General features: G+C 45.3%; 1 protein-coding gene across 1 annotated transcript; it reads right to left on the bottom strand.

Moving 5' to 3' along the window:
• Positions 1-1,339: 1,339 nt before the first annotated feature.
• Positions 1,340-27,194, bottom strand: LOC120841386. The gene is made up of 7 exons (XM_040212277.3): positions 27,160-27,194; positions 22,626-22,646; positions 12,191-12,290; positions 8,963-9,111; positions 5,685-5,726; positions 3,229-3,264; positions 1,340-1,519 (listed from the first exon to the last, which is right to left on the bottom strand). The coding sequence occupies exons 2-7, from the start codon at positions 22,638-22,640 to the stop codon at positions 1,340-1,342; spliced, it is 522 nt and encodes a 173-aa protein (XP_040068211.3). The 5' UTR covers positions 22,641-22,646; positions 27,160-27,194.

Genomic DNA, 27,194 nt, shown 5'->3' on the forward strand with positions numbered 1-27,194 from the left:
TGAAAACGGAAAAATCAGCAGGATGTTTTTTTGTTGTTTTTTTTTTTTCTTAGAAAACAAAGTTTGGGGTCTCGAACCGATCACGTTAGAGTCAATATAATGGCTTCCTCATTTCAACGCACGACAACTGCAAATCAAAAAAGGTACTGACGAGGCTTTGATAACGTATGTTTTCTACATATGCTTCTCTTGCTGTACTTTTAGCAGATCTCCATGGTTTTTGTCAGACAGTATTTCGTTAAGCACGCAAATACCATTCGTTTTTTTATATAATCCTGATGAGTTTTCTAAGACCTAGCATGTTCCCCATAAATAGAAGATAAAAATCGTATCATTATGCAAACAATTCAAACGGTTGCAGACGGCATGCTTCAGTATTTCCGTATGCACTCGTCGTCTGCAGTAGGCATCTCGAGACGGCTCAAGAACCGGAAGTTGCCGTCGCACATATTTCAGAAACAACCGATTCTCGGCAACGTTCAGGGATTCCTATATATATGTATTCGTTTACGACGTTTAAATTCTACGTTCGGATTTTTAAACAATGGTTCTTTTGGAGCGAAATCCAGTCCTATGTATTCGTCCATAGCAACGCCCCTAGCAACGGTTTGTTTACAGCAGTGACGTCATACTTACGGGGTCAATTGCACCGTACGAGACACGACCAGGAAACGACTGTTTACGAAGTCATTCTCTTTATTTGGCTTGCACAGCGTTCTACTTAACTCCAATGGCGTGCGAAAAACAAAAGGAAAAAGTCGAACTTCCTGATTACATGACGAGAAACGTAAATATAAAAAATAAAAATATAAAAGGGGATTTTTCCGGAACCTTAAATCAGAATAATAAGAATTGCTCTTCCGATTAAAAAAATACTGTTCTCGACACAGTGCATCTTCAATAAATATGTTCCTGTAGTCTTCGTTTTGTCCTCTGTATGTCTTGACGCATTTCTGGTTCAAGTTCAATCACGGAAGGAAGTCCTTGGAGCCCCTTTTCCTACCGTTGGCATTCTTTAAGCACTGCCTGAAAATAAATGAAACAAGGAAGGTGAGCAAGCACGAGCTGCATGAAGTTACCAAAGTTAGAAGGGAGACAAGCCATGTACGCTTTCAGGGAGACATCAGTAAATGTTCGCTGCTAGTTGAAAGGACTGTGCAGTCTGTCCTTGTCCCTAAGGGATTTTTTTCTTTCGTTGATTGTTATATTTTCACCAACCCACTCTTTGTTCTGAAAAATACACAATCAGGGTCTTACTTCGTGAGAAAAATAAGCTGCAAAATTGTGGCAATAGTGTTTTTTTTTTTTTTTTTTTTGTTTTTTGCTGAAACGTGGTGTTCTAAGTACAATCGATATACTCACAACCGCCTACGGTTAGCAGCTGGGACTTGACTGTTTCCACCTGGTCTCGCACCGCATACCCCGTCAAATCCGTCTCGTCCAACACTTGGCCGAGATAGCACGCAATGCCCTTGTAGATCCTTTCGCTTATATCTGGCGACTGGAAACTCACGATGCACTACATCGAAAGAAGTAGCATTTATTAAACATTTCTCCTTGAAATCGTGGAAAGACTAAAATTGTAAGAGCTAAATGTCGTTTGTAATCGAGGACATCTCGAATCTCGGGGAATGACCGCCATATGACCAAGAGGACAGAAACCAGGACTGGGTAGTATCGCGACAGTACCTCAGAGCTAGATGCCTTCGAGTATCCGTATCTCTGCATTAAAGTACTCTTGGAAGATGCATTTGTATCTCAGCAGTGAAATGCATTTGCGATGTCCCATCGCTTGAATCGCGGTGCTCTGCCCAAAGTAGGTGCATCCTTACACTTGTTGCCGAAAATTAACCGTTGGCTTTTTACGGTACATGAAAAACCACCTTTCTTGGCGTGAGGGGTCCCAGTATTTGTAATATGAACACGCCGCATAACCCCTCGTCAAGGGAAAGCCTTGCTGCTTGGTATATCACAAATAGACACCTAAATTGAAAAGAAAGGTGGGCAGACTAGCATAAAAAACAAAATAAACTCTTAAAAAAAATCATTACACTTTTTTGTTTTAGCAGAGTGAGCGCTGCGCAGAAAGCGAGTGAAGAGGAGGAAATCACTCATGAACAATCGAGAACTTTAGAAGAGGCTAATATTTCTGTATGGAGCTCGTTCAGACGTCGTACAGGTTGTGGGTGGCTTGTTGTCCTGACAATTGCGTAGCTTCGAAAATAAGCCGAGAAGCGGCTAAGGAGACACTTTTGTACATAAGTGTAAAACAAAATATGGCTATAACAATTAATCACGTGGAATTTTTTTTTTTTTTACTTTTGGATATTTGTGAAGAAATCTACGTCATAGTTATTTTACTTGTCATAAGCATAACGTGCATTCGTGTCAATGGAGGGCCAGATTTCAGGTCACATGGGTAATAAAAAAAATAATCTTATTTTGTTTCTATTGTATAAAGAATGTCACTTTTACTTAAAAACAGGGGATAAGCAATAATAGAGTTATGCACACACGCACTCACAAGTACATAAAGGACTGCTTTTCCAGTGGTACGTTTGTTCAGAATGGTTACATGGTTACATAGTTACATTTGAAATAAAATACATTTATCGATATTACAGCACTTTTCTGCAAGGTTCATCTGGTTGGTAAAAGCGTATATGATTATAAACTTACACCATTTTGATGCAACAGCCGTCATTAAATTATTCATGTGTTAATGCATATGTAGCTTTTTCCGTCTGGAGAAATGTTCAAATATTGGCAAAGTTCTTTTTATCTTCGATACTTTACTATTGCTCTTTAAAGATTCTTTTATCTGTTTTCAACAGATACCTCTCAGCACGAAATCGAACATTTTATGATCGAAAATTTCTTAAGAACTTTTTCGAAGGGGGATTGGGGAGGGGGGGGGGGGGGGTAAAAAAAGACTCGGAAGTCTAAATTAAAATAATGAATAACAGCATGTTGTAGCACGCTCTTTGTACCAAATCCGTCCATAGCTCTGCTACAACCTTTCCAATGTACCCCCGAGTTGTATGTTCCAACCACCAGATTAATACTGCACGCTGACTGCTTCCCCAACTATCTTACTCAAATCATTAATCCCCCGTGTGGCGGATGACGGCGGCGAAATACCTCTTCGTCTGAGTCAAGCAAGCAGCGAAGTATTTTATCAGAAGCAACAAACAATCGAAGACACACTGTATCTTCCGGAAATCTTACCACGAATTGGTCGACAAGAAGTTTGGAGAAGGTCGGCTGGAAATACATTAAAAACAATATCACCGCATCGTATAACGTTTCAAACGCAACATTAAACATCGGCCATCGCTTTTATTGCTAAAAGGCTAAACAAAAACAAAAACACATTTTAATTAGTAAATAGGGAGCCTAAAAATTATTCTGAAATAAAATATCCATATGCACCGATACGAGGCACGCCCTATAATACCATATGAAAGAGGCTAAACAAAAAAAAAACATATATGTTTTTTTTAATCCTGTAGAACGTATAACTCGATTGAGTATTTCGCCGTGTCTGCATTTTCTTCCTGTCCAAGGACACGCAGATTGCATTTTTTCGTCCACATACCTTTTCTTCAAATTAGTGCTCTTTTATTTAACTAGATGAGGCCTACAGCACCGAGATTATTTTGTGTTTTATGCGTATGCATATACGTGTGTATGATAGGGGAATGTTTGCTTGAGCAATGTAAAATTTTGAAGTGCATTGATAAAAACACTCAAGTTTTAGGATTGTCAGAAGGGAAAGAATGTAGGCGAGCTGGTTAAAAGACATAAGTAAAAACCCTGAGAAAAGGGGAAATAAAACAAAAAAACAGACAAGACAATACAAGTTCTCAAACGTAGCTGAGTTTATTGACACGGAAGCACAAATAAATGCACTTTGAGAGGGAAAAAAAGGGCAAGAGGGACCTGGAATTATATTTAAGCGTCTACCTTCTTTGCGGTTTTCACATCTCTTGAGGTTCGGGCCATTCAGCGGGCACGGAGGGAGGAACTAAATATCGGTGCGTCATATTTGAACCGGACGACGCGGAAACCTCCTCCACCTACGGGGGCGACCCGCGGTGCCGAAAGCGCGCAAAATGTGAAAACTTTGGTCCTGGGCTTACTACTGGTCAGAACCATTAAAACTTCTTTTTAGTCGAAATACAAAGTGTAAGTGGCGCGAACCGTTTCAATTATTTATGAAAGTAGCTTTTGTTCAGTATTTTAGATCAGAAAAGAAATAAATGCAGTTTATAAAGTATGGAAACAAGACATGATTTGTCGACATATCCGCCACCAAGCGATGGAAAAGGCGGCGCATACTAGAAAGGGGTAGTGGGATCGGGCACCGACGTGCGGCGAGCGTAGAAAGGTCCCGGATGTACGCGACGGCGCTGCGGTCGTATACGGGCTCGAGAATCCGACCGGTTCCGAGCGTTCCGAAGGCTTTCGGCGAGTAAGTTTGGCTTGCGGTTTGGCCGTTTGGAGGTATGGCAGCGTGAAGTGGCTCCCGTTTTGAAGTGATCTTTACCCCGTGTTTGTTTTCGTTTGTGGCCAATGAAGTGTCATGCCGAATTAGTGTTTAATCGCGCAGCAAATGCAATGCGAACCACCTTGGCTGTCCGCTTCATACAGCCTATCCAAAACATGCTTTAGTGGCGCCCTCTCGAGCCGTCGACACTGAGTGCGGCAGCCGTGAGCGCTCGCTGGGCTCACTACCCTTCCTGTAGTTCACGGTTACTCAAGCGACCAAAGACGTCATAAAAGAGGTTATTGTTTGCCTGTTTTTTTTTTTTTTAATTTTAAGTTGCCTATAACTTTCAAAATAAAGCGAAATTCGAGACTGCGTTCAGTGCGCTCAGGTTCGGTGCAAATTAAAAACGAGTCAAAAAGTCCTTGTAGGGCCCCTTTAACACGATCAACATTCAGACCGTTTACAACCTCCCACGCACGTGGCGCGGAAACACACATACCCAACGAACTGAAAAACAAGCCCGAGGGCACCTGTCAGTTGAACCACGAAAGCTCCCTTACAACAGGTGACCTCGGTCTTGTTTTTAAGTTCGATGGGTATGTATGTTTCCGCACCAGGTGCAGGGGGGGGGGGGGGGGGGGAGAGAGGGAGAGGTTAGCCGGTCTGACTGTTGGTCGTGTTGAGTCGTGGTCTGCCCCATTACGTCCCTCTTTTCCTTTTTTTCCGTTTCAAGGGGCATTTATTGGTGCTTCCGGGTCAATAAACTAAGCTGCGTTTGACAACTTGTGTTGTCTTGTCCGTTTTTTGATTTCCCCTTCCTCAAAGTTTTGAACTATGCAATTTTTAGATTTTTTTGTTTATATGCGTTATTTTTTGTCATTGTGGAACATGAGAGCATGCCGATTTTTTCACTAGCAAAATTTATAAGGATTTATTAGCATATGGTGTGAGCTAATTGAGGCCGAAAATATGTCAAAGGATGGCAATACGCTTCTTTATGTTACATCAGCAATGTGAAGTTAGCAAGTAACCAAGAAATCAATTATATTAAATTCATTTTCGGTTTTGCTATCATAATAATAATCTTTATTCAAGGTAAACAAAAATAACCACAATATGGTCTTTGATTGGTGCTATATTTACAAGATGCATTTTGTAGCCTAACTCTGTAATCTAAGAAATAAGAACTTACGTCGGTCGGCAGTACGCTCGTGCAGGCTTCGCTCTGCTCACACTGGAAGGATACAGTTTGAAACATTTGAAGCATAACTTAAAAAAAAAAACTAACAAATGCTGTTAGGACGGTGCAGCACTGTCGATTACATGTCATAAATTCTTATTTTCAGCACTACCTGCAATGTAGAGTTTCTATGCTAATGCGGTGTATAATTTGATTGTTTATGTGTGAAACTACAAGGGAACAAAGGGTTCCATCGAGCAGTATCTTTTGTTTTCATGCTTCCACTATTTTTGTGCTCTCAGAGTATCAAGCTAGATGTTCCAATGTACTCGTAGTTCTATGGTATCTGTCTCCAAAGTAAGAACGTCTCGTGTGCAAAACATGCAATACCATATACAGCAGATGGGGCACCATTCATTGCCTTAGGCGTGGCAACGACCAGAATCAGAAGACTATGTGAGTAACGGAACGAGATCATCAATCGCTTATACTTTGTACTTTAAACGAGATAATAGACCCTTTCCGGAATTCAGTCTGGTCACTTTGATCACTATCATCATCGTCTGAGAAATGACGGTCTTCTGTTTACTGATGAAGGAAGATGTTTGAAGATGCTTCTAAACAGATGATTCGAGGTTTATATATTCTAGACGTTAGCGCGGCGGGAAGCAGCAAGATGTTTGAAGGATGCTTCTAAACAGATGATTTGAGGACTATATATTCTAGACGTTAGCGCGACGGGAAGCAGGAATCGCGGATGCAAGATCTGCGTGAGCGTTCACTTCTAACTCGGGCCCTATCAATCTGTTGGTGCGCACACCCGGCTTCAAAGCCCCTGGATGTATAAAACTTTATCCAGGCGTCTATGTGGATTGCCGCATCGTTCTGACTGGTTGCATCCTTTTCGCCACTGACACTGAAAGAGATTGAAAAAGAACTGTACAGTGAAGCGCACATTCTCGTTTACCATTGACTTGCGGAGGTGACGGTGCCCCATAAAATACTGCGGACCACAGGTTCACTGCCACTATTAGTACTGTAAAAGTTAAACTGCCATTTGAGTCACCAGATGGCACTGAATCTCGGAAAGGGTACATTAAAAAGCGCCTGCTGTTGGGTTCATTTTCGGTGAACGTGCCTAAAACAGCGATCACGTCGCCACTCCGTCATACGGAAGACAGTCTGTCTGAGGCGGAGCGCAAATTCGTCTGCTTCCTACACAGGGGTAGCGATGACGTGAGAACGCCGAGCTCTTATTGGCTGATTGAAAAAAAAATAGTGGGTAGACCTCAAGACATTTAGCATTGAGTCTACCCACTTTATTTTCAACCAGAGCCAATCGGAGCTCGGCGTCGTTCTGACGTCACAGCACCTGCTGCGCAATAAGCAGTTGACTTGCTCTTCGCAATGCCTCAGACATTGTATAGACATATATAAGAGCACATATTTATTTTTGCTGATTGCCCATGCTAAATCAAGCAGGAAAACTGACTCGGCACAAAGGTGACGTGACCTCGATTTCAGCGCTATATTTATCGGGAAACTAAGTTGGTGTATAGGTCAGATGACGTCTGCTCAGGTGGCATAAACTCCCCCGCTTATTTTAGCGGGAAAACTGAAATGGCGTATCGGTTACGTGATATCAAATTTCCCGCTAAATTTGGGGTGAAACGCTTTACGGTCCCCCCAGTCACGTGACGTCAGATCACGTGACTAAGGGTAGGGTGCAAATAGCGGTTCCAATCAAATAGCGTTGCGTCATTCATAGCCTTCACAGTGCTGGTGAAACTGACGTCGTACGGGCTGGGCTCTCTTTGCAGTGTTGAAGAAGAGAAGGACGCTGCACTGTTCCATTCGAACCGCTATTCCCCCACCCTTATACGTGAGTTGACCGTTTTTTTTCTCCGCTTCGGTATCCGTGAAGAAAACGCCGCAGCTGCGCATGCGCGCCGCCAGCCTTGTCTGCACAGTTCAAGGTCTTGTAGCGGATTACGGGGCGCTATCCGGGTGCTTAGCGGGCTGCGGAAACGGTCTACTACAATAGACCCCTTGCAGAAAACCCGGCAACAGTGTGTCTCGGCGTGGTAACCATGGCAACAGCGAGGCGGTCAGCAGCTGCGTGACATGGTGAAGGAAAGCAGGGCGCAACCTCGCTGTGCGCCAACTGAGCTTTAGGCGCTTCTTGTGTTGTTTCAAGGACAGTTTATGCGCTCCAGAGTTTCAGTGAAGATGCCAGCACAGTGCTGGGTGTCCCGGTCTGCACGCAATAAGGATACACTGACAAATTCGGACGGAAGGCAGTACTTATATATACCTGTCGGACCGTCCACTGCCGCGACCGTTTGGCTAACCTCACGAATTCGCATGCATTTGCTTAATGAGGATAATATATTGGTTCTGCATTATACTGATTTGCGTTTTTCTTACTATTGCGTTTAGCCAGGTATACGTTTGACGCGGATAAACGAGCGTCGGTTTTACCCGACGGATCCGTTGCCTTTCGGCCGGCCTCACAATTTTGCATGCAGTTGCTTCATACACTACGTTGTTATTTCATCGCATATTTATTTGGTGTCGCTCGGTAGACAGATACCATGGACGAGGCTAAACGAGCAGTCGAATTCCCGTATCAGTCCTGCGAACCTCTTCTACACTTTAACAATAAACGCGCGACAAAAAAAAAAGACAAGCCTTACTTTGCAGGCGCGTTTTTTTTTTTTTTTAATCTTCTTTTATGTTACTGAGGCATCCACTAACACCATTTTACTTTATGCTTCCATGCAGAATTGGGACAGCACCGCATTAGGTTCCCCTCGAGGACATATTTTTATGCAAGTTTAGTGGGGACTTGCAGACACATCATGATTTAATTATATTTGTCATGATTTGTCATCATCTCACCATCTTTGTTTTCAGGTTTCATACCTAGCATGCTAGCTAGCAAGGTGTTTTTCCCAGCCGGCGGAGAGAAACAGCCGCGATACTTCATTTGCTATGCCACTTTTTCACGCAGAGCCAGCGGGCCGAAGAAAAAACATTCCTTCACCATGGAGAGCGCGCACACTGTGCCCGAGGCGCATAGGGTTGTCACACTTTTGAAAGGGGTCTATTCCCCAATGTTTGCGCTAAACTTAGCGGGGAAACTGAAATGGTGGATAGGCCACGTGATGTCAATTCCCGCGCTAAATTTAGCTGTAAATGGATGGGCGGACGGACGGAGAACATTTTGGGATTTGAATTTTTATGTGTTTCATGCTTTAATAAATAAATAAATACACGCAGCACTTTACCATGGTTCCGTCGGGTTGAGGCGCAAGTACTTGCAACACAATTGGCGTTCCGCAAGTGGCGTCACCTATCTTCGGGTCGACCTGACAGAACAGGTCGTCGGCGTGGGACCCGTTCACACAGTACGAAGCGAGGAAGTCGAGCGCAGACACTGCGCAGACATCAGAAAATGCAAGCCACGTTAAAGAAAGATTGCCGTCTGATACTATAGCATCACAAGCAGTATAGTCTCCGGAATCCTAGGAGTTCCTGCTTGAAAATCAATAAACCCTTTAAAAAAAAAAAAAAAAAAAAAGTCTTCGAGCAAGATTGGCGGTCGCGATTTTTCGGGCACGCGAAGCGTGTGATTGGCTTGGAGTCCTCGCCGAAAGCTGACGTCATACTCGTATCCAATACGAGCTCAGCTGAGTTCACGCCGAGCGCTGATGCAGCCCTCGTATCTTATAGATGCTCAGAGTACATGTCCGAACAATGGAACCATGGAGGACTCAAATCACTGGCGCAAATCATTGGCGTTTGTTTGCATTTGAATCACCAGAAACTTATTTTTGGGCGTATGCTATCGTCCGCCATCTAACAATCATTCCTTTGTTACCAGTCTTCATGACGCAATAAACTCATTATTAATGCACTTTCGTTCTGTTCCAATCATTCTTTTGGGTGCCTTTAATTACCCAAATATAGTCTGGTCTGGCTTACATGCTTACAGTCACCCATTTTCTCCTGACGCGACTGACTTCATAAACTTGATAACGATTTCAGCTTCAGTCAATTGGTGACTCTTCCTACTAGAATTACCCATACAACGGCCAACATATTGGATCTAATTTTAAAAACGTCACCTTCTTTCATATCTTCAATTAGCACCATGCAGGGCATAAGTGATCATTCATTAATACATCTTGTCATCGATGTTCCCGTTAGAAATTCTCCAAAGAATCAGAAGAAAGTACGCGACTACGCGAAAGGTATCTTCGAGGCCATCAACAGCGAAGTTTCTATTTTTCTTGATGATCACTTGCCGCTCTTTTCGGAACGCTCCATTAACAAAAATTGGGAGTTAATTAAAATGCAGGTTGTGCATCTTACTAATACATATATACATTTGCGCAAAAATTTCCGTTTTCCCGCAATCACCATGGTTTAACACCACATTAAAAAGGCTTTCTAGCAAGAAAAAAACAAACATTTCAAGCAGCTAAGCTTTCAAATGTAGACTCTAAATGGTCTGCATACCATATCGCAGCCAATAATTATAAAAGTGCTATTGAAAATGCAAAGGCTACTTATTTTAATGTAACTTTACCATCACTTTTAACAAGCAACCCATAGCAGTTTTTGAATGTAAATATTCGAAATGAAAAATCGTCAATACCCTTGTTTAGTCCTTCAGGAAATGATGTGCCTTTTAGTGAGTGTGCCCTTGTTTTGAACTCCGTCTTTGTCGCTTCATTTTCAGACGTTAACGTGTCATCTTTACCTCCATTTCAACATACTGGACTTGTGCCTATGTACCCGGTTGCTAATGATGCTTGTGAAATCGTTAATCTAATTGATAATCTACAAATATCGTGTTCTTTGGGAGTTGATGGTATTAATTCAAAATTCCTAAAAGTACCAAACAATATTATTTTTTAATACTCTATAAATGATTTAATCATCCTCTTAATTGTGGGTGTTTACCTGACGACTGGAAGGTGGGAAAGGGGGTGCCGACACACAAAACAGGTGATCAACATTCTCCTGCTAATTACCGCCCCATATCACAAACAAGCATCCCTTGCAAAATTCTTGAGCACGTCATTTTTTCACATTTAGTAAACTTCTTGGAGTCTTATACGGTAACTTCGTTTTTCCGGCCCAACACAGTTTTGGTAAGTTATTTTCGTGTGAAACCCAGCTACTAACCTTCACTAACGATCTTCACCTTATTCTTGATCAAAGTTCCCAAGCTGACTGCATATTCCTCGATTTCGCTAAAGCATTTGATAAGGTATCATCATAGTCTACTACTTCATAAACTAAGCAAACTCAGCATTGATTCCGGTACATTATCTCGGATTTGCGCTTTCCTAACTGACGGGTGTCAGTTTGTATTTGCGAATGACACGTCTTCCCCTTCAGCTTCTGTGACGTTCGAGGTGCCGCAGGGTTCTTTACTGGGTCCTCTTCCTTATGTATGTCAATGACTTACCCTCCTGTGTTTCATCTTCAGTTAGCTTGTTTGCTGACGACTGTGTTATATATCGTGAAGTGACTAACAAATCCGATGTTTCTTCTCTTCAGTGTGACCTTGACCGTGTATCTGAAGGGTGCGACTTATGGCGTATGCAGCTTAACACTAACAAATGTGAGGTAATGAGGGTTTCTCGGCTTCACAGTGATGTCTCTTGTTATTACCTGAACCATACTTCTTTACAACAAGTAACAACCTACAAATATTTGGGAGTTCATATTTCATCCAACCTGTCCTGGGAAACTCATACTCAATACGTAACAAGTAACGCCAATCGTACGCTGCGTTTCTTAAAACGAAATTTTTCAGCAGCCCCCTCATCGCTTAAACTACTTATTTACAAAACGCTTGTTCGCACTAAACTAGGATATACCTCTTCAATTTGGGACCCCGGTACTGGCGTATTAACATCTGCAGTTGAAGAAATTCAAAATAGATCCGTCCAATTCATACTAATTATGACGGCACTGCCAGCGTAACATTGATGAAATCAATTTTGAACCTGCCTAATCTTGCATCGCGTAGAGAAGTTTTCCGTTTGTGTGCCTGTTTAACAAAATCTACTACCACAATCATACTTTGCGTGACGAGCTATTAGCATCTCCTTTTTACATATCACAACATCTCGATCACCCACACAAGATGGGTGTACCTTCATGTAACAATACTACTTTTCACAATTCATTCATTCCCTGAACCACAGTGTTGTGGAACCAGCTTCCAGCGTCTGTGGTATCAATATCTGACAGCGTCGCTTTCAAAAACTGCGTTAGCAACGTTCACATTTCAGCGTTTCACTAATATATACATATTGTTTTGCATTCATAGGTTGTTATTTATTGTATCTTGTTGAGTTCCAGTGATGTAACCCGCTCCCCTCTGTAATGCTTTCGGGCCCTGGGGGAACTTTTAAATAAATAAGTAGATGCTAGCTAATGGCGTGCACTTCTTTTTTTTTATAAGGGTCTGTTAGAGCAATGAAAAAGATACTCACAGTCCTCACCACCCATTCCGAATATCCCTTTTGCCAACGGGTAGAGATCCGTAAACTGGTAACCGTTGAAGCCGAAATCCAGCATTTTGTCCAAGGCGCACTGAGATCCGAAAGCATAGTGTTCACCTCCTATTGCGAGGAAATTTGTCTCCAAATCTAAACTGCGAGTGCGCCATTCTTCGGAGGAGATCCTCTGAAATTCGATCGCTTCACAGCTAAGGACTATAGTGAGATAAATATATCCTACTCCGCTTCTACATCTCACAGCTATACGGTTGCTGTTCAAAGTGGACCATTTTGTCATGATTGGTAACTCCAGTCTGTGGTCGGTTTGCCTTGCTGCATACCCGACCCGCAGGAATAACACGGAGCCGTCGGTTTCAACAACAAGAAACTACATTTAATTGGACATGAACAAGACGATTAACATTGCTACCGGCGCTGCCGGAGTCCAGACAGCGACTCTCCCGTGCGCCGCCTCTGATCTGCCTTATCAAGGCGGCGCATCCGATGTGCGCGTGGCTGGCGTGACGTCGCCGCCACGCGGGAAAAGTTCGGCTTGAGCCTCGCAGTCGGGCAACTTGGCTTGGGAGCCGCCAGGGTGCCCACACTTCCCCCCCCTCAAGCTTCGTCCGGCATGTCGATGACGGAGACGTTGTGGGCGTCAGGGGGTGGATGGCGCTGTTGGGCGGACTGACGTTGTAAGTCCGGCCGGCGCCTGCTGGACGAGCGCGGCGGCTGCTGACGAGCGCGGCGGCTGCTGACGAGCGCGGCGGCTCGGTCAGCTCCAGCTTGTCGCTTGTTCGGGATCAGGGCTCCACCAGGTGGCTGCTTTGCCCGTGGTCCTGTAGAGGGTGGCCGCGGTCCACGATGAGACCGGCCGCCGTGTCGTTCAGATGGCGGGTGCGGCGACGGTTTTGTCCATGAGTCAGCTTCGTAGAAAACATGGAAGCAGACAACATGGGACTCAGTTGAGGGCTGAGCCTGACGTTATCTTCGGACCCCTTCCAGAAAGTTTGAAATAACGGATCTGAGGTGGGCACACAATCTTCTCCCCCCTCTCTTGAAAAAGGGGCAGATCCGTGGAAGTAGAAAACTACCCCCAAAATGCGAGAGAGGCAAAGCCAAGGAGACAAAAAAAAAAGGTTCCTCTCTCTTTGGTGTCACCGAAGTCGCAGGTTATACCGCCGCCTTGGTGGAGACAAGGGGGTTTTCGGAACGGGACTGCCGTCATTGTCGTTCCGGTCCTGCGAGGAATCTTCGTCTTCTGCTTGGAAAAATCGTTTAAGGTCGGTGACATGAACAGGTCCGGTTTCCTCACTAGACTCACAGTTAACTAGTTTGTAAGTGAGTGGCGAGCACTTTTCACGCACGCGAAACGGACCTTCCCACCTGTTGGCGAGGGAGGCTGCAAAGCCTCGAGCGGCGTCACTCAGTGGGTGAGTACGCCGGAGTACAAAATCTCCCACCTCGAACTGCAAGTCACGTCGCCCCCGGTTGTACTGTTCAGCCTGCTGTACCCGGGCGACGTCGAGATTTTCTCTGGCCTCTCGAAGGTTATCGGAGAAGCGCTTTCGCAGGTCCTCTGCGAACTTCACGTAGGGGCGAGGCCTTCCTCCAGACTCTGTCTGGAGGAAGGCCTCGCCCCTACGTGAAGCAGCTAGCTGCAAACGGGTTTCGCACTCCCGGAGGCTTATCTTTTTTGCTTTGCAGAGTTCGAAAACGAAATCCCCTATGAGCGAGATAGCGGCCCCAGAATCCAAAAGTGCGGCAATGGGAAAATCGAGCAGTGATATTGTCATGCGCGGTTCAATGATGTTAGGCTCGGGCTGGATTCGACATACCGATGGAATCTGTGCCGCGGCCTGACCGCTCCCAGGGACTGCACCGGCCGTCGGCGAGTGGCTGTCTGGTTTCAGCGTCGCCGGCCGTAGTAGTTTCCCTGGTTGTTTCGGTTCCGGCCCTTTGCCGCCGTCTCGTGCCACCTCTTGTTTGTAGTGTCCAGAAGCCTTGGACACTGCTTTCGGTGATAGCCGGGCTGCTCGCAGTCGTAGCAGCAGTCCGACGACAGTTGCCTGCTTAGGCCACCCGCACCGAGGTGCCCGTCGGACGGCCTCCAGTGATCGGATAAGGAACCACTATGGGAGGGCCTCCACCAGGCTTGCGACTGGCTGTTGTGGGGAGGGCTTGTTCCGTTGCGGCGGGGGTCAATGCTGCGGGTTTGCGACCGCACCGTGCCAGTTTTCGCACACTTGCAGGAGCAGACTGATGAAGATGGTTCGCTTGAGTGGTGATCTCCGTTGGGCCCCAGCTTACGATAGGGCACGGCCAACGACCTCCCACCTGTCGCGGCGACCCCCGCCCGAAACCCTCACGGGCCTCGCTGTGACCTCCGGGGACCTCTCGGGGAGAGTTAGGCGAACATACGCTTATCCCGCACGGGATATCACCATGCATGCCACGCCAACTCTCCTGGTTGACGTGGTGGGGAAGGGAGGTCTCGTTCGGACAGTCCACTTGCGTGGAGGCCTCGGGGCCCCGCCATGCGCATGCCGGTTCGAGCGCGTACTTGGCTGGTGGCGGCTGCACGTAGTTCCGCTCGGCATGAAGAGCTTCCTCGATGAGGCGGGCGCCCCGGGCTAGCTCTTCAAGGGTCTCAAAGGTGCGGTTGATCAGGTAGACGTGGTACCTTGGGTGACACTGTCTTCTGACCCGAGCTACTCTGTCCGACTCCGGTGACTTCGGGTCCGCCCTCTTGAAGAGCTCTTGCATGACCCGAACGTACCGGACCAGACTTTCATCCGTGTGCTGCGTCCTTGCCTCGAGCTCTCGGAGAATCTGCGTCGCGTAGCCTGCAGGCAGGAACTCTTCGCGAAGCCTTGTCTGGAAGTCCGCCAGGCTGGTGAAGGGGGCCTGTGACCCCAACCAGCACCTGGCGCTGGCTTGCAACGCCAGCGGGACAATCCGCTCCACGATGAAGGCTTCCGAGGCACCGGAGGCAAGGTGGTACGTCTGCAGCTTGCCCAGGAAGTCTGCCACGGACTTGACGTCGTCGTACCCCATGTAGACCGGAACAGTCAAGTGTGGTCTGGGCTCTCGCGGTGGGGTTTCCTGCTGGCCAGGCGTGTGGACCAGGCGCTGCATCACGGAGTCGCACATCTCCGTGACCTTCGTGAGCAGGTTCATTTGTGCTGCTGCGGCCATCGCGGCTTCCTGCTCCCGCGTGAGCATGCCTGCGAGCACAAAAAAAGAAACGCCCCCAAAAACCCAACACAAGCGCGCAAAACGATTGCCGCGTTCACAAAGACACGGTCACAAACACGCCAATACAACAAACGTGGACGTGACGGAAGCACGAAACAACGATAGGAAACACGGGGAATATGAAAAAGGCTTACCGAAAGAAGAAACCAAGCCCCGTGAAATTCCTGCGAGTGGGTAGCATACCACGGTTGGGCGCCATTGTGGTCGGTTTGCCTTGCTGCATACCCGACCCGGAGGAATAACACGGAGCCGTCGGTTTCAACAACAAGAAACTACATTTAATTGGACATGAACAAGACGATTAACATTGCTACCGGCGCTGCCGGAGTCCAGACAGCGACTCTCCCGTGCGCCGCCTCTGATCTGCCTTATCAAGGCGGCGCATCCGATGTGCGCGTGGCTGGCGTGACGTCGCCGCCACGCGGGAAAAGTTCGGCTTGAGCCTCGCAGTCGGGCAACTTGGCTTGGGAGCCGTTAGGGTGCCCACAAGTCACGTATATGTCACGCGAAAAATGAATTCCTATGCAGACTTGTGCGTAACCCTTTACAAGAAATAGGTTATGGCTTTTCGAACCGATTACAAATAATTCTAATTTTTAACACTTATATTACTTCGTTTAAGCTGTAACAATCTCAGCAATATAATATTTATAGTTAGATTATTAGTAATCAATTACGTTTTCTCTAGACCTGGGATTGTTGAACTGAGCGGAAAATTTGCTCCACGATAGCCGCTAGCCTGTATTCGGTTGTGTATAGGCATGGCGGTTAAGTTACTTTTTTATTTTTTTCACTAGCAAATATGCAAAGATGTATTAATTAAAATATGGCAACCAACCAAGTCCTAAACGTGAAGCAGCCCTACGTTTTGAACCGACGTGGTTCTTCGTCACGGGCGACTCTGGCCGTTGAGGAGCGGCGTTTTTCGATCTTTTTCTTTCAGGGATGTGGCGCATTTCCCGATCTTCTTTTTTCGCGGATATGGCGAAGCCCATTCACGTACACTTTTGGTAGAGTGCCACGTCGCCTATTTATGTTGCCTGGCGTCGTTTGAATGTGCCAGGACTCGATAAAAAGCCTATGCCGGCTGTTAGTCTCTGCGTCGATAATGCTGGTGTTGTCGAAATCTATCCGGTAGTCTTTGACTTCGCTGTGCTCAGCGACTGCGCTCCGCTCGTGGTCGAGCTCTTGAACGTCGTTTTTGTGTTGGCGTATTCTTTCATTAAAGTTCTTTGTCTCGACGATGTAAGTGGATGGACAATCTGCACAAGGGATGTTATAAACCACGCCCTGCATTTTTTCTTTCGGACGCCGATCTTTTGGGCGGGGCATGAGTAACCCAAGAGTGAACATTCGCTTGTGGGCCACGCCGATTCCTTTTTTGGCTAGCATGCGTGCCAAGGTCTCGCTTGTTCCTTTGATGTAGGGTACGCAGATGTGCTATCTTGAGCGTGGCTGCGTACATACTTGTGGTTGCTGGTGTCGGTGATCTCGAGCTTGACGACGGGCAACGCGTTGGATAAAGTTGCTCGTGTATCCGTTCTTTTTAAGATCAGAACAGACGGTATTTTCCTCCTTTCTTCTGTCAACCTCAGGCGAGCATATAGTCTTCGCCCTAGACAACAGTGTCTCGACCAGTCCTGTAGACAGAAAACTTCGAACTCTTCCTTTTCTCTTCTCACGAGCACGTCGAGAAAAGGCAAGGAATTGTCTTTTTCAAGTTCCGCTGTGAATTGGATAGCCAATTCGATGGAGTTGAGGTGTGAGAGAAATCTGTCCACTTCAGATCCTTGAAGGATGCGGAAGCAGTCATCCACATACCGCACAGATATTTTGGTCGCAGTGGCGAATGACTGCAGGGCCTCTTCCTCAATGGCTTCCATGCACAGGTTAGCCGTGGTAACGGAGACGGATACGCCCATGGCGGTTCTGCTGACCTGTTTAAAATACTCTCCCAAGACGCTAAAGTAGGTGTTGCTAAGGCAGAACTCAAGGAGGCGGCACAGTTCCTCAACACTAAGGGCGGTCTTGTTGTGCAGGTCTTTGTCTTTTTCAAAAGCCTTCCTGGCAGCGGTAACTGTTAGGGGAACCGGCACACTCGTGAAAAGTGAGATTACGTCGAAAGAGGCTTTGGTCAGCGCTCACCTTCAATGGGCCTTTTCCGGGGTTTCCACGGCGCATGCGCGGCAGCAGCAGACAGGAGTCCGCCATTTTTGGTGGCGTGGTACGTCCGGCTCGGGGCTGCAGAAGGCAGCGGTGGTCGCGCGTTTCGAAGCTCTCCGACAGGCCCTATAGCGCTGTTTTGTTGTTGGCTGCAGTAACGACAGCAAGCGTTGTCGCGGTTTAAGCTTCTTTGGGTTTCCTTCTACTAGCCTGCACTCGACGAAGAGGCAGGTCTAGATTCGGGCGATCCAGCGAAGCTGTGCGGCGGCTCGTAAAGGCAGCCTTCAAAGCACTCCCGCGTTTGCAGTTGCCACTTCAAGGAAGGCTCCTGTTTTTGTTACTTAATTTTTTTATTCGTGTGAATACAAGTCAGCAGATTGGTTAGGTATGCTGTCGTGTCGCTTATGTGCCACGCCGAGCGAGCGCCTCGGAGTTGGCGTTTCGAGGATACTGCGCTTCACTGGCACACTTTTTTGTTTACCGATGTGACGGTCTCGCGTTGCTACGCAAACTGCCTGTCTGATTTTTGGTTTTTGTAAACATTGGAATAACCCACAGTGCTCAAATATTTATAAATCATTGAGGTAAAGTGGCTATACTGCACAGTTTGTTGCTACGTGCACACACAGAAAGTGATATGGGAGCAGATCTATCGCCACCACGACCGCATCTGCTGGTCTTGTGGTTAAATAAGAAAGAGGAAACTATCATCTTTACGTGTTGTCCTCGTGTATGTATCGAGTAAACAAAAAATAAGTTCGCAACATTGTCTACAGGCGCTAAACTAAAATAAAGAAAAAAAGCTAACGTGTGGCCAATTTTGTGTTTTTTCTTCAGGACCTACCGTCACACACCGCTGTAGCTGAAGTAGGGTGACATCAATGACGAGGCTCGCTCAGAAATCGGTGGCTGCACGTATTAATCTTAGATATTTCTTAAACATGTATTTTAGTGGTGAATTTGACCTTGTAAAATTTCAAAGTGGTGTTTTTTTTTTTTCAGTAAAAAACGAGACCAACAGACTCGCCAGGGTCAGCGGCGCTCGCAAACGACATCTAGTATAGTCGCTGAACAAGTCCGTCGTTGACCCGGCCAAGTTCGTTAGTCCCATTTTATAATATAAATGGAGCTAAGCGGTGAAATTTCACAAGGTGAAATCCATCACTAAAATACACCTTTGATGAGAATTACATTGGTGTGTTCAGGCACCGGTGTTTTTTGGACGATTTAGAGTAAGCTTTCACATTTATGAGAATACATCTTGTCAATTAAAATTTTCTAGCAAATTAAACAAATAGCTTGCAATTAAAAAAATAAACTCTTTCCTTAACTGTAACTTGGTCTCGAATATTTTCTGATTTTACTGCTGGTACTGCAGTGACATGAATCCTAGTTTAATGTAACCGTTTGTACCTTCTCATAGGTCTAAGAGAGCTTCAACTGTGTCGTCGGTCACAACGGGAGCCACGGCGAAGTCAGTCGTCCATTCATTCGGGAAAAAAAAAACTGTACAAATGGACGCAGTCGTCCGTAGTTAACGCATTACTTGAAAACAAATCTGCTCGTCCATTGTGTTGGATAGAGGAAAAACAAACGCTGAGCAGTGAGCGCATTTCCCGACCGCGTTCAGACAGCCCATATAGCTTGGAGAGGGCAGAACCGGAAGCAAGGCAGGCCATCAAAAACTAATCTCCTGCTTGCCGACAGATGGCGCCCAATGCGGAAACTCCACGAAGTCGCTGGAGTTACTGATATAAGTCGTCGTTTTCCCCACGAGAGGAGAGAGGGTGTGGTGAAAATAGTTCGACGCGGCTCGAAGTGGTGAGGTTCTAAAGTCCACAATGGGCCGGAGAGCAAGGCTAGGCTTGTGGATCTTGGGAAGGCCATAGAAACCCGGCGCAGATCCATTCCTACAAAGGAGGTGCAGGTGGAGTCTCCTCAAGTCTGGATGTTTTTTGGAAATTTCAGTTAGAATTTTGTTTAGCGTTGCCTGGATTCGCGGTGTCGGATCCTTTTTTGTTTTTCATCTCGGACTTACGGATGTGCCCCTGGCGGTCACCGCCACCAGGAAGGCTCTCTGTCTAGGGCGAAGACTATATGCTCGTCTGAGGCTGACAGAAGAAAGGAGGAAAAGACCGTCTCTGCTGATCTAAAAAAGAACGAATACACGAGCACCGTTATCCAACACGTTGCCCGTCGTCAAGCTCGAGATCACCGACACCAGCAACCACAAGCATGTACGCAGCCACGCTCAACATCGCACATCTGCATAAACTACATCAAAGGAACAAGTGAGACCCTGGCACGCATGCTAGCCAAAGAAGGAATGAGCGTGGCCCACAAGCCGATGTCCACTCTTTGGTTACTCATGCCCCGCCCAATGGATCGGCGCCTGAAAGAAAAACGCAGGGCGTGGTTTATAAGATCCCATGTGCAGATTTTCGAGCCACTTACATCGGCGAGACAAAGAACTTTAATGGAAAAATATACCAACACAGAAAACGACGTTCGCAAGCTCAAGCACGAGCGCAGCGCAGTCGGTGAGCACCACTGAGCACTGCGAAGTCAAAGACCACCGGATAGATTTCGACAACACCAGCGTTTTCGACGCAGAAACTAACAACCGACATAGGCTTTGTATCCAGTCCTGGCACATTCAAACAACGCCAGGCAGCATAAATAGGTGCCTTGGCGCTTTACCAACAGTGTACGTGAACGGGCTTCGCCATATCCGTGAAAGAAGAAATGCGCCACATCCCTGAAATAAGAAGTCCGAAAAACGCCGCTCCTCAACGGCCACAGTCGCCCCTGACGAAGAACCAAGTCGGTTCGAAACGTAGGGCTACTACACGTTTAGGACTTGGTTGGTTGCCATATTTTAATTATTGTTTTTCCCGAACAGCGAGATTTCTCTCGAATTTTAGTTCCATGCAAAGATATGCTTCATTTCCCTTGTAAGGGATCTGTATGATCCCGGTAGACACGACACGGAGAACATACAAAGGAGCGCGTGGAAAATCAAAGGCTCTGTTAACACGTTCTTGTTGGAAAATAACGAATTATTATAATTATTAAATACGAAGAAATTTATTCTATTTTCAAATCACACTTCTTCTATTCAATACAATTCTTGAATCCGGTCTTGTACCTAAAGAATCTCCGTTGTCAAACCCCTGTTCAAGGGAGGCCACAGAAATAGGGTCGAGAACTATCGACCAGTATTCATTTTGCCGTGCCTTGTCCAGGCACTAGAGAAATTTATATATAATGAAATGTCTTCATTCCTTGAAAAACATGAGGTTATGTCTCCAAATCAATACGGTTTTTTTGCTGGCCGAGGAGCGCAACCACTTCTAGAATCACTATCTGCCGATCTAAATTTCAGCTTCGAACGTAACTTCTTTACCTCCGCCTGCTTTTTAGGTATTTCTAAGGCTTTTGATACAGCTAACCATCTCATGTTACAGCACAAGCTTTCAGATTTGGGTTTTCGGGGCACTTTCTTGTCACTGCTAAAAAACATTTTGCATGAGCGTTCACAACTACTGCCGTTAAATGATGTATATAGCAGCAACCTCTCATTAAAAGCTGGCGTTCCACAAGGCTCTATACTTTTGCCGCTCCTTTTCAACATCTATTCTATATGTTAATGATATGGCTTGCGCAGCTACCAAGTCTATTTTATACCGATACGCCGATTATACTCTTGTATTGACTCGCCATCTTTCATACCCAAATGCACTGGAGATGCTTCAACGTTCTTGTAATGAGCTCATGGACTTTGTTTAATCAAAATCTGATTGCTATAAATGTCTCTAAAACAAAGCTCGTATGCTTCCACAATCCTTTAAAAGTTGGTTCCCTAAATATTCCACTTTTTCTGCAAACACCTAAATGTTTCTCATGCCATTGTGATAAAGTTCCGAATTTCGAATTCTGAAAATGCAAATTTCATGAAAGATCGGAATCAAAGAGAATGACAAGATATTCAAATATCTTGGCATTCTCTTTGATTCTGATCTTTCATGAAATTCGCATCTCACTCAAATATGTGCTAAACTGAGGAGTGTCCCCTGTTTGTTCTATAACATCAAAACTTTCATGCCCCTCGGTTTGCGCAAGCGCATAGCTTATTCGTTACCCTACACCCATTTGCGCTATGGCATTACTGCATTTGGTGAACGCTCGAGATGATGGCACAAAAAAGTGAACGGTATTTTAAAAGGAATATTTATAAACGTGTGCTATGGCATGAGTTTTTTTTTCTTGTTTTCTTTAGATATATTTTAAACTTTATCAGTGCCGAACTTTCGATCTTTGTTCCTAGAGACAGTAGCGCTCTATTACAACTGGAAGTACGAGTTTAAATCTACTCACCCCGTCTCGCGGCAATTTCGGAAAGTTTCACCCTACGTCGTTCCAGCATGTTATACGCGGTATTGGAAAATCATACGTTAATTTTATGTCCCTCACATTTTCAACGAGTTCCCACCAAGTCTCTCGAACTTCACTTCCAAAAAGAAACTTAAAAAAGTACTCGACAATATTTCTATCAACGAAGAAACCACGTGAGCATCAACTTATTGTTTCTTGATTTTCTGTTCCTTCGTGCAGAAACTTTCTTCTTGTCTATCAGTATTGTGCTCATTTATTTGTGAGTGGCACACTCTGCCATCATGCTATAGGGGAAACTACTTTAGCTTCTGTTCAATACACGTTTATGCTCATTTTCTAATATTGTTCACTAATCTGCTGGACAAGAATTTGATCCTTTGAAATTTGGCTTTCGATGAAGTGTGAGTCTGGACTCTACATCTGAACTGTATATCTAAACTGACGCTATGTTTTTGTCTTGTGTTAGTGAATTTTTTCTATTACTTTCTGGAACATTCCTGAGAACACTAAAACTTTTAGGTTCAGTCCCACAAGCCCTTGTTGGCTTAGACGAACCTGCCTTCTGCTCTTTCAAATTAACCGAGCGTAATATTATTATTATTATTAAACTCACCGTCAGCAGTGGCATCACTTCCTGCGAAATAAATCAAATGAACACATTTATTTGTGAGACATCGTTTGATTCATTTGTGTAAAATAAAATTGTTGTTGTGCAATTTTTAAACATTTTCGGTAGCCACAGCAAAACCAGTTTGCAGAGTTAGATTCCCTATTGAAAAGAAAAAGCATATATACAGATACGACCAAGTCTCATAATACTAATTGAAATAACTATATATATGCATCTTTCTCAATGAAAAACGCATAGGCAACGATCGACGGATGGATAACTGCTGTACCGTTTGTAACGGGCGGTAGCTTGCGCCACCTAGCCTAAAAACAATAACAAAAACCTGATATTCCCCTTCAAGTCAATCTGTTTCTGTGACCATTACCAGGTCATGAAGATGATCGCCAGGCAGACCTTTGGCGGAACGGGCAAAAAAAAACTAAAAACATCACCCCCCCCCCACCTCCTCCCCCCGGTGTGGGAGTCGCCAAGTTTCCTCTGGTTGAACCTTGTGGGCGCCACCTAACACCGGACCCACTAGGGGACAGGGTTCAGACTTCAGGCCGGAGCCACGCGGGAGGGAGTCCCAATATTCCTCTGTCCCGCCTGCTCTCCAGCTGTGCTAGTTGTACTCATTCAATTTTCGCTAGACAATTTCCATCATTACCCCAATCTCATCCGTGTGCCACACTGGCCCCCTGCCGGACATTTACGGGGACATTTGTGGTAAATAGTAACTGGTCTGGTTGCCCGCTCGCCTCAGTTGTGTCAGTATGTACTGAAGATGCTGCCGGCATGGGTGGCGAAACGTCGTTTTGTTACCATTCTTGTTGTGTTAAGCCAGAGTGAACGTGTTTAATCAATATCACCTGCGTACATGAGGCCTGGCAATTTTCGCCTCACTGTTTTCCCTCCCTCTATTAACGATATATCTGAAGCCCACTTCACTTTTCTGGTCTTTTTTAAAATTTTTCTTAAGTATATCAGGAAGAGTTGAGGCGACGGAAGGCCTCCCTGCCTAAGCCCACGCTTTATTGCTGCTGGCTCTGTGGTTTCAGCCTCCCATGTCAAAGTTACTGCATTGTCCATGTACGCTTCGTGCACAAACATCACCAATTTCATATTTAAACACGATTATTTTAGCTGTGTCCTAAAATTTTCTGATTACGTTATCGTGCGCTCCATGTATGTCTACAAATGCCATCCATAACGGTCGTTGGCTTGTCTGCACTATTTCTATACACGGTGTGACAGCATACAAATTATCTTCTAGTCGCCTATCCTTGAAAAAAAAAAAGAAACATTCTGGAGTTCTAACCTTTCTTCTGTTTCTGCCCATTAATTCGTCACCACCTACATTGCTAGTTTGCAGAGTACAGATGTTACCGATATGGGGCGGTAGGATTTGATGTCCCTGTCGCCTTTACCCTTGTACAGCAGCCTTATCCTGCATTGTCGCCAAGACTAGGGTATCTCTCCCCCAAGAATACATTCTTCGATTGTTTATTGCAGCATAAATTTAGCTGTATTGCCAAGTATTTTCACAAGTCTCATTGGTATATATATGCCATTTGGTCCACTCCAATTTGGGGTTTGGTCATGGTTGTCTATCACATTTGCTCTCTTAGATGGCACATAAGTGGCATTATTTCCATTCATGTATAAGTCTCATAATTGTTTAAGTGTCGATAGTTTAATTAAGTATATCTGGCGCACAGTACCGACAATTATGTGTGTATTTTAAGTGCATTTATCCGTATAAGATACGGAAGATTGACTTGAATTGCTTAAGATTGTGAAGTTCGTTGTTAAAGTTACGTAATTTTTCGATTCTCTTAGTATGCATTTTTCAAATTGGGGTATGGTTCGTATTGGTGCATGTGTTTTTTCTCCACATGGTTGACCTGTTCTGTTGCCGGATTTACATGGGGCATGAAGAAAGACTTTATTTTGTCTGTAAATCTATTATATAAACTACTTTTTTCTTTCATTTTACCAAAGAAAGATGACATTTTTGTATACACAAAATGAAATATATATCATGGATGAAGAAAGAATAAACAATTAAAACAGGGACAACACAACCACATCTTTCATAGATGTGGTTGTGTTGTCCCTGTTTTAATTGTTTATTCTTTCTTCATCCATGACTTAAGCCAACACGCTCTTCAACCAAGCATGAAATATATATGGAGACTGTATTTTAATAATCCTTAAAAAGTCCTTGTATACAAGTACTCTTGCCGTCACTTAACCCAACTGTACTTCACAGGAAGCCTGCTAGTGTGTATTCAAGTAATGTTTGGCGTATGTAACCCCCCCAACCCCCCCCCCCCCCATCCCCCCCACCCCCGCTGTAATGCCGAAAGGCGCTGCGGGAATCGGATAAATAAATAAAAATAAATAAATACCGAACAAAACAATGTTTATTCAGCGGTTCCTACCATTGGCTTGCTTATAATTAGTTTGTAACATACACAAAAATAAAAGTTTTAAGGTTTTTCTTTTTGGTTTTTTGAAAAACATGAAGCTATTTTATACACTTAATTGGGGAAAATTAAAATAGTGACTGGACATGAATCTTAAAGCTAAAATAAGCCAGTTATTGTAAATTTCCTTAAATTAAGTACGCATTGATTTTTTTTGCAGAACGTTGGATATCTAGCTGTTTTCACGCCAAATTTAGCCTTTTTTGAGCACCTGACTACCTGGAACACTGATCTCTATGACAATTGCTGGATCGCGCTTCCCCGCTTGTTCGCTGCAGCGCAAGTGAAGCCACCGGACTTCACTCGCTTGGGATACGATTTGCCGTTTTTGCTAGCCTTTGCTGCGGTTTTCCAGCGTGCTGTAGACACGTTTTCTACTCGTTCGTCGTCATTCGTCGAAGACGTTTTTCGAAGACTCTGTGTATTGTTGAGACTTGCCGTTGTGAACACGTGGAAAATTTTACGAAAGTGCAGTGTCGCAGGAAAAAGGCACAACGCGTCGAAAGGAAGGGCTGGCGGCGTGTTCAAAGCTTCCTTGGCACGCCGAAGTGCGTGTCTCTGTGCCTTCGCACGCTTGGATACCGACCAAGAACCGACGCCGTGTGTATGTGTTTAGCGAGTGCCATGTGCGTGAAGCTGTTCGTGCCTCTGGGTCGGCGTCTTTTCCCCTCGCGGTTTAGGAACGAGCTTAATCCAGCGTCCACTAGCGACGGAAGATGGGGGGCAGGTACGTCTTTTTTTCGTCCTTAGACGATTTACACAATACCGTGCACAACAGCTCCTCATCACTGATCAGTGCTGGCTTATTATCAACCTACTTAATTGCACTTGACGTTTGAGCGCGGCTCGCCTTATTGTAATTGGTCAACAGATTGCACACGACCATATCGGCCGCGCTTCAAAGATTTTCATTCTCGCCGTCTTGTACTTTTGCTTTCGAAAACCCCCCTGGCTCCACAACGTTGCCCTATTCGTGCTCCCACGGAATCTATTAGAGTAGATTTGGGACATAGCCATGGTTAATATAGTACATAAGAACACGTACAGATCTCCCCCTTTTATTGATAGCAATTCACCGGAACAGCTGGACGATCCAGAACTCCGTGGCCGATATATATAAATGATCTAAAGGGATCTACGCGCGACACAGGTTCAGAACTTTGGCGCGGCGTCAATTCTTGACCGGTATCCAAGCGTGCGAAGGCACAAAGATGCATCACTCGGCGTGCCAAGGAAGCTTTGATCACGCCGCGACACCGGCGACACGTTTTCGACGAGTTGTACCTTTTGATACGGCTTAACGCACATTGCTAAACAGATTCACACGTCGTCGGTTCTTGGTCGGTATCCAAGCGCGCGAAGGCACATAGACACGGCACTTCGGCGTGCCAAGGAAGCTTTGAACACGCCGCCAGCCCTTCCTTTCGACGCGTTTTGCCTTTTTCCTGCGACACTGCACTTTCGTAAAATTTTCCACGTGTTCACAACGGCAAGTCTCAACAATACACAGAGTCTCAAAAAACTTCCTCGGCGAATGACGACGAACGAGTAGAAAACGTGTCTACAGCACGCTGGAAAACCGCAGCAAAAGGCTAGCAAAACGGGAAATCGTATCCCAGCGGGGTTGCGTCCGGTGGCTTCACTTGCGGGAGCGGCAAGCGCGATCCAGCAATTGTCATTGAGATCAGTGACCTGGAACATTACCTTGGAATTGGCAACACTGGCAACGTGCCACCACGGTATCACGTGACATCGTGGTGTGACGCTACGTGACGTGACGTCATAATCTCAAAAGACATTGTGACTAAATATATCGACAAGATTTTCCCCGCTGAATTTAGCTATAAAATCGGTTACAACAAGGATGCAGTACCGATCGGCTGGTATAACTGTCAGTACGCGACTCCCTTCATAAGGACCATTACCGTATTCTCACACACACCCGAATTTCGGGAAGACTCACTTTAAGTCTCGAGTGACCTGGTTCTCACGCCTATCAAATATGTTCTAGGAAAGCGTTAAAAAAGGAGATACAAAAGAAAACTTACCTCCGCCGGTTTCCCGCACAAGTTGCTGTCAGCGC

This window comes from Ixodes scapularis, unplaced genomic scaffold, assembly GCF_016920785.2.
Source record: "Ixodes scapularis isolate PalLabHiFi unplaced genomic scaffold, ASM1692078v2 PGA_scaffold6__148_contigs__length_123643588, whole genome shotgun sequence".
Classification (NCBI taxonomy): Eukaryota; Metazoa; Arthropoda; class Arachnida; order Ixodida; family Ixodidae; genus Ixodes; species Ixodes scapularis.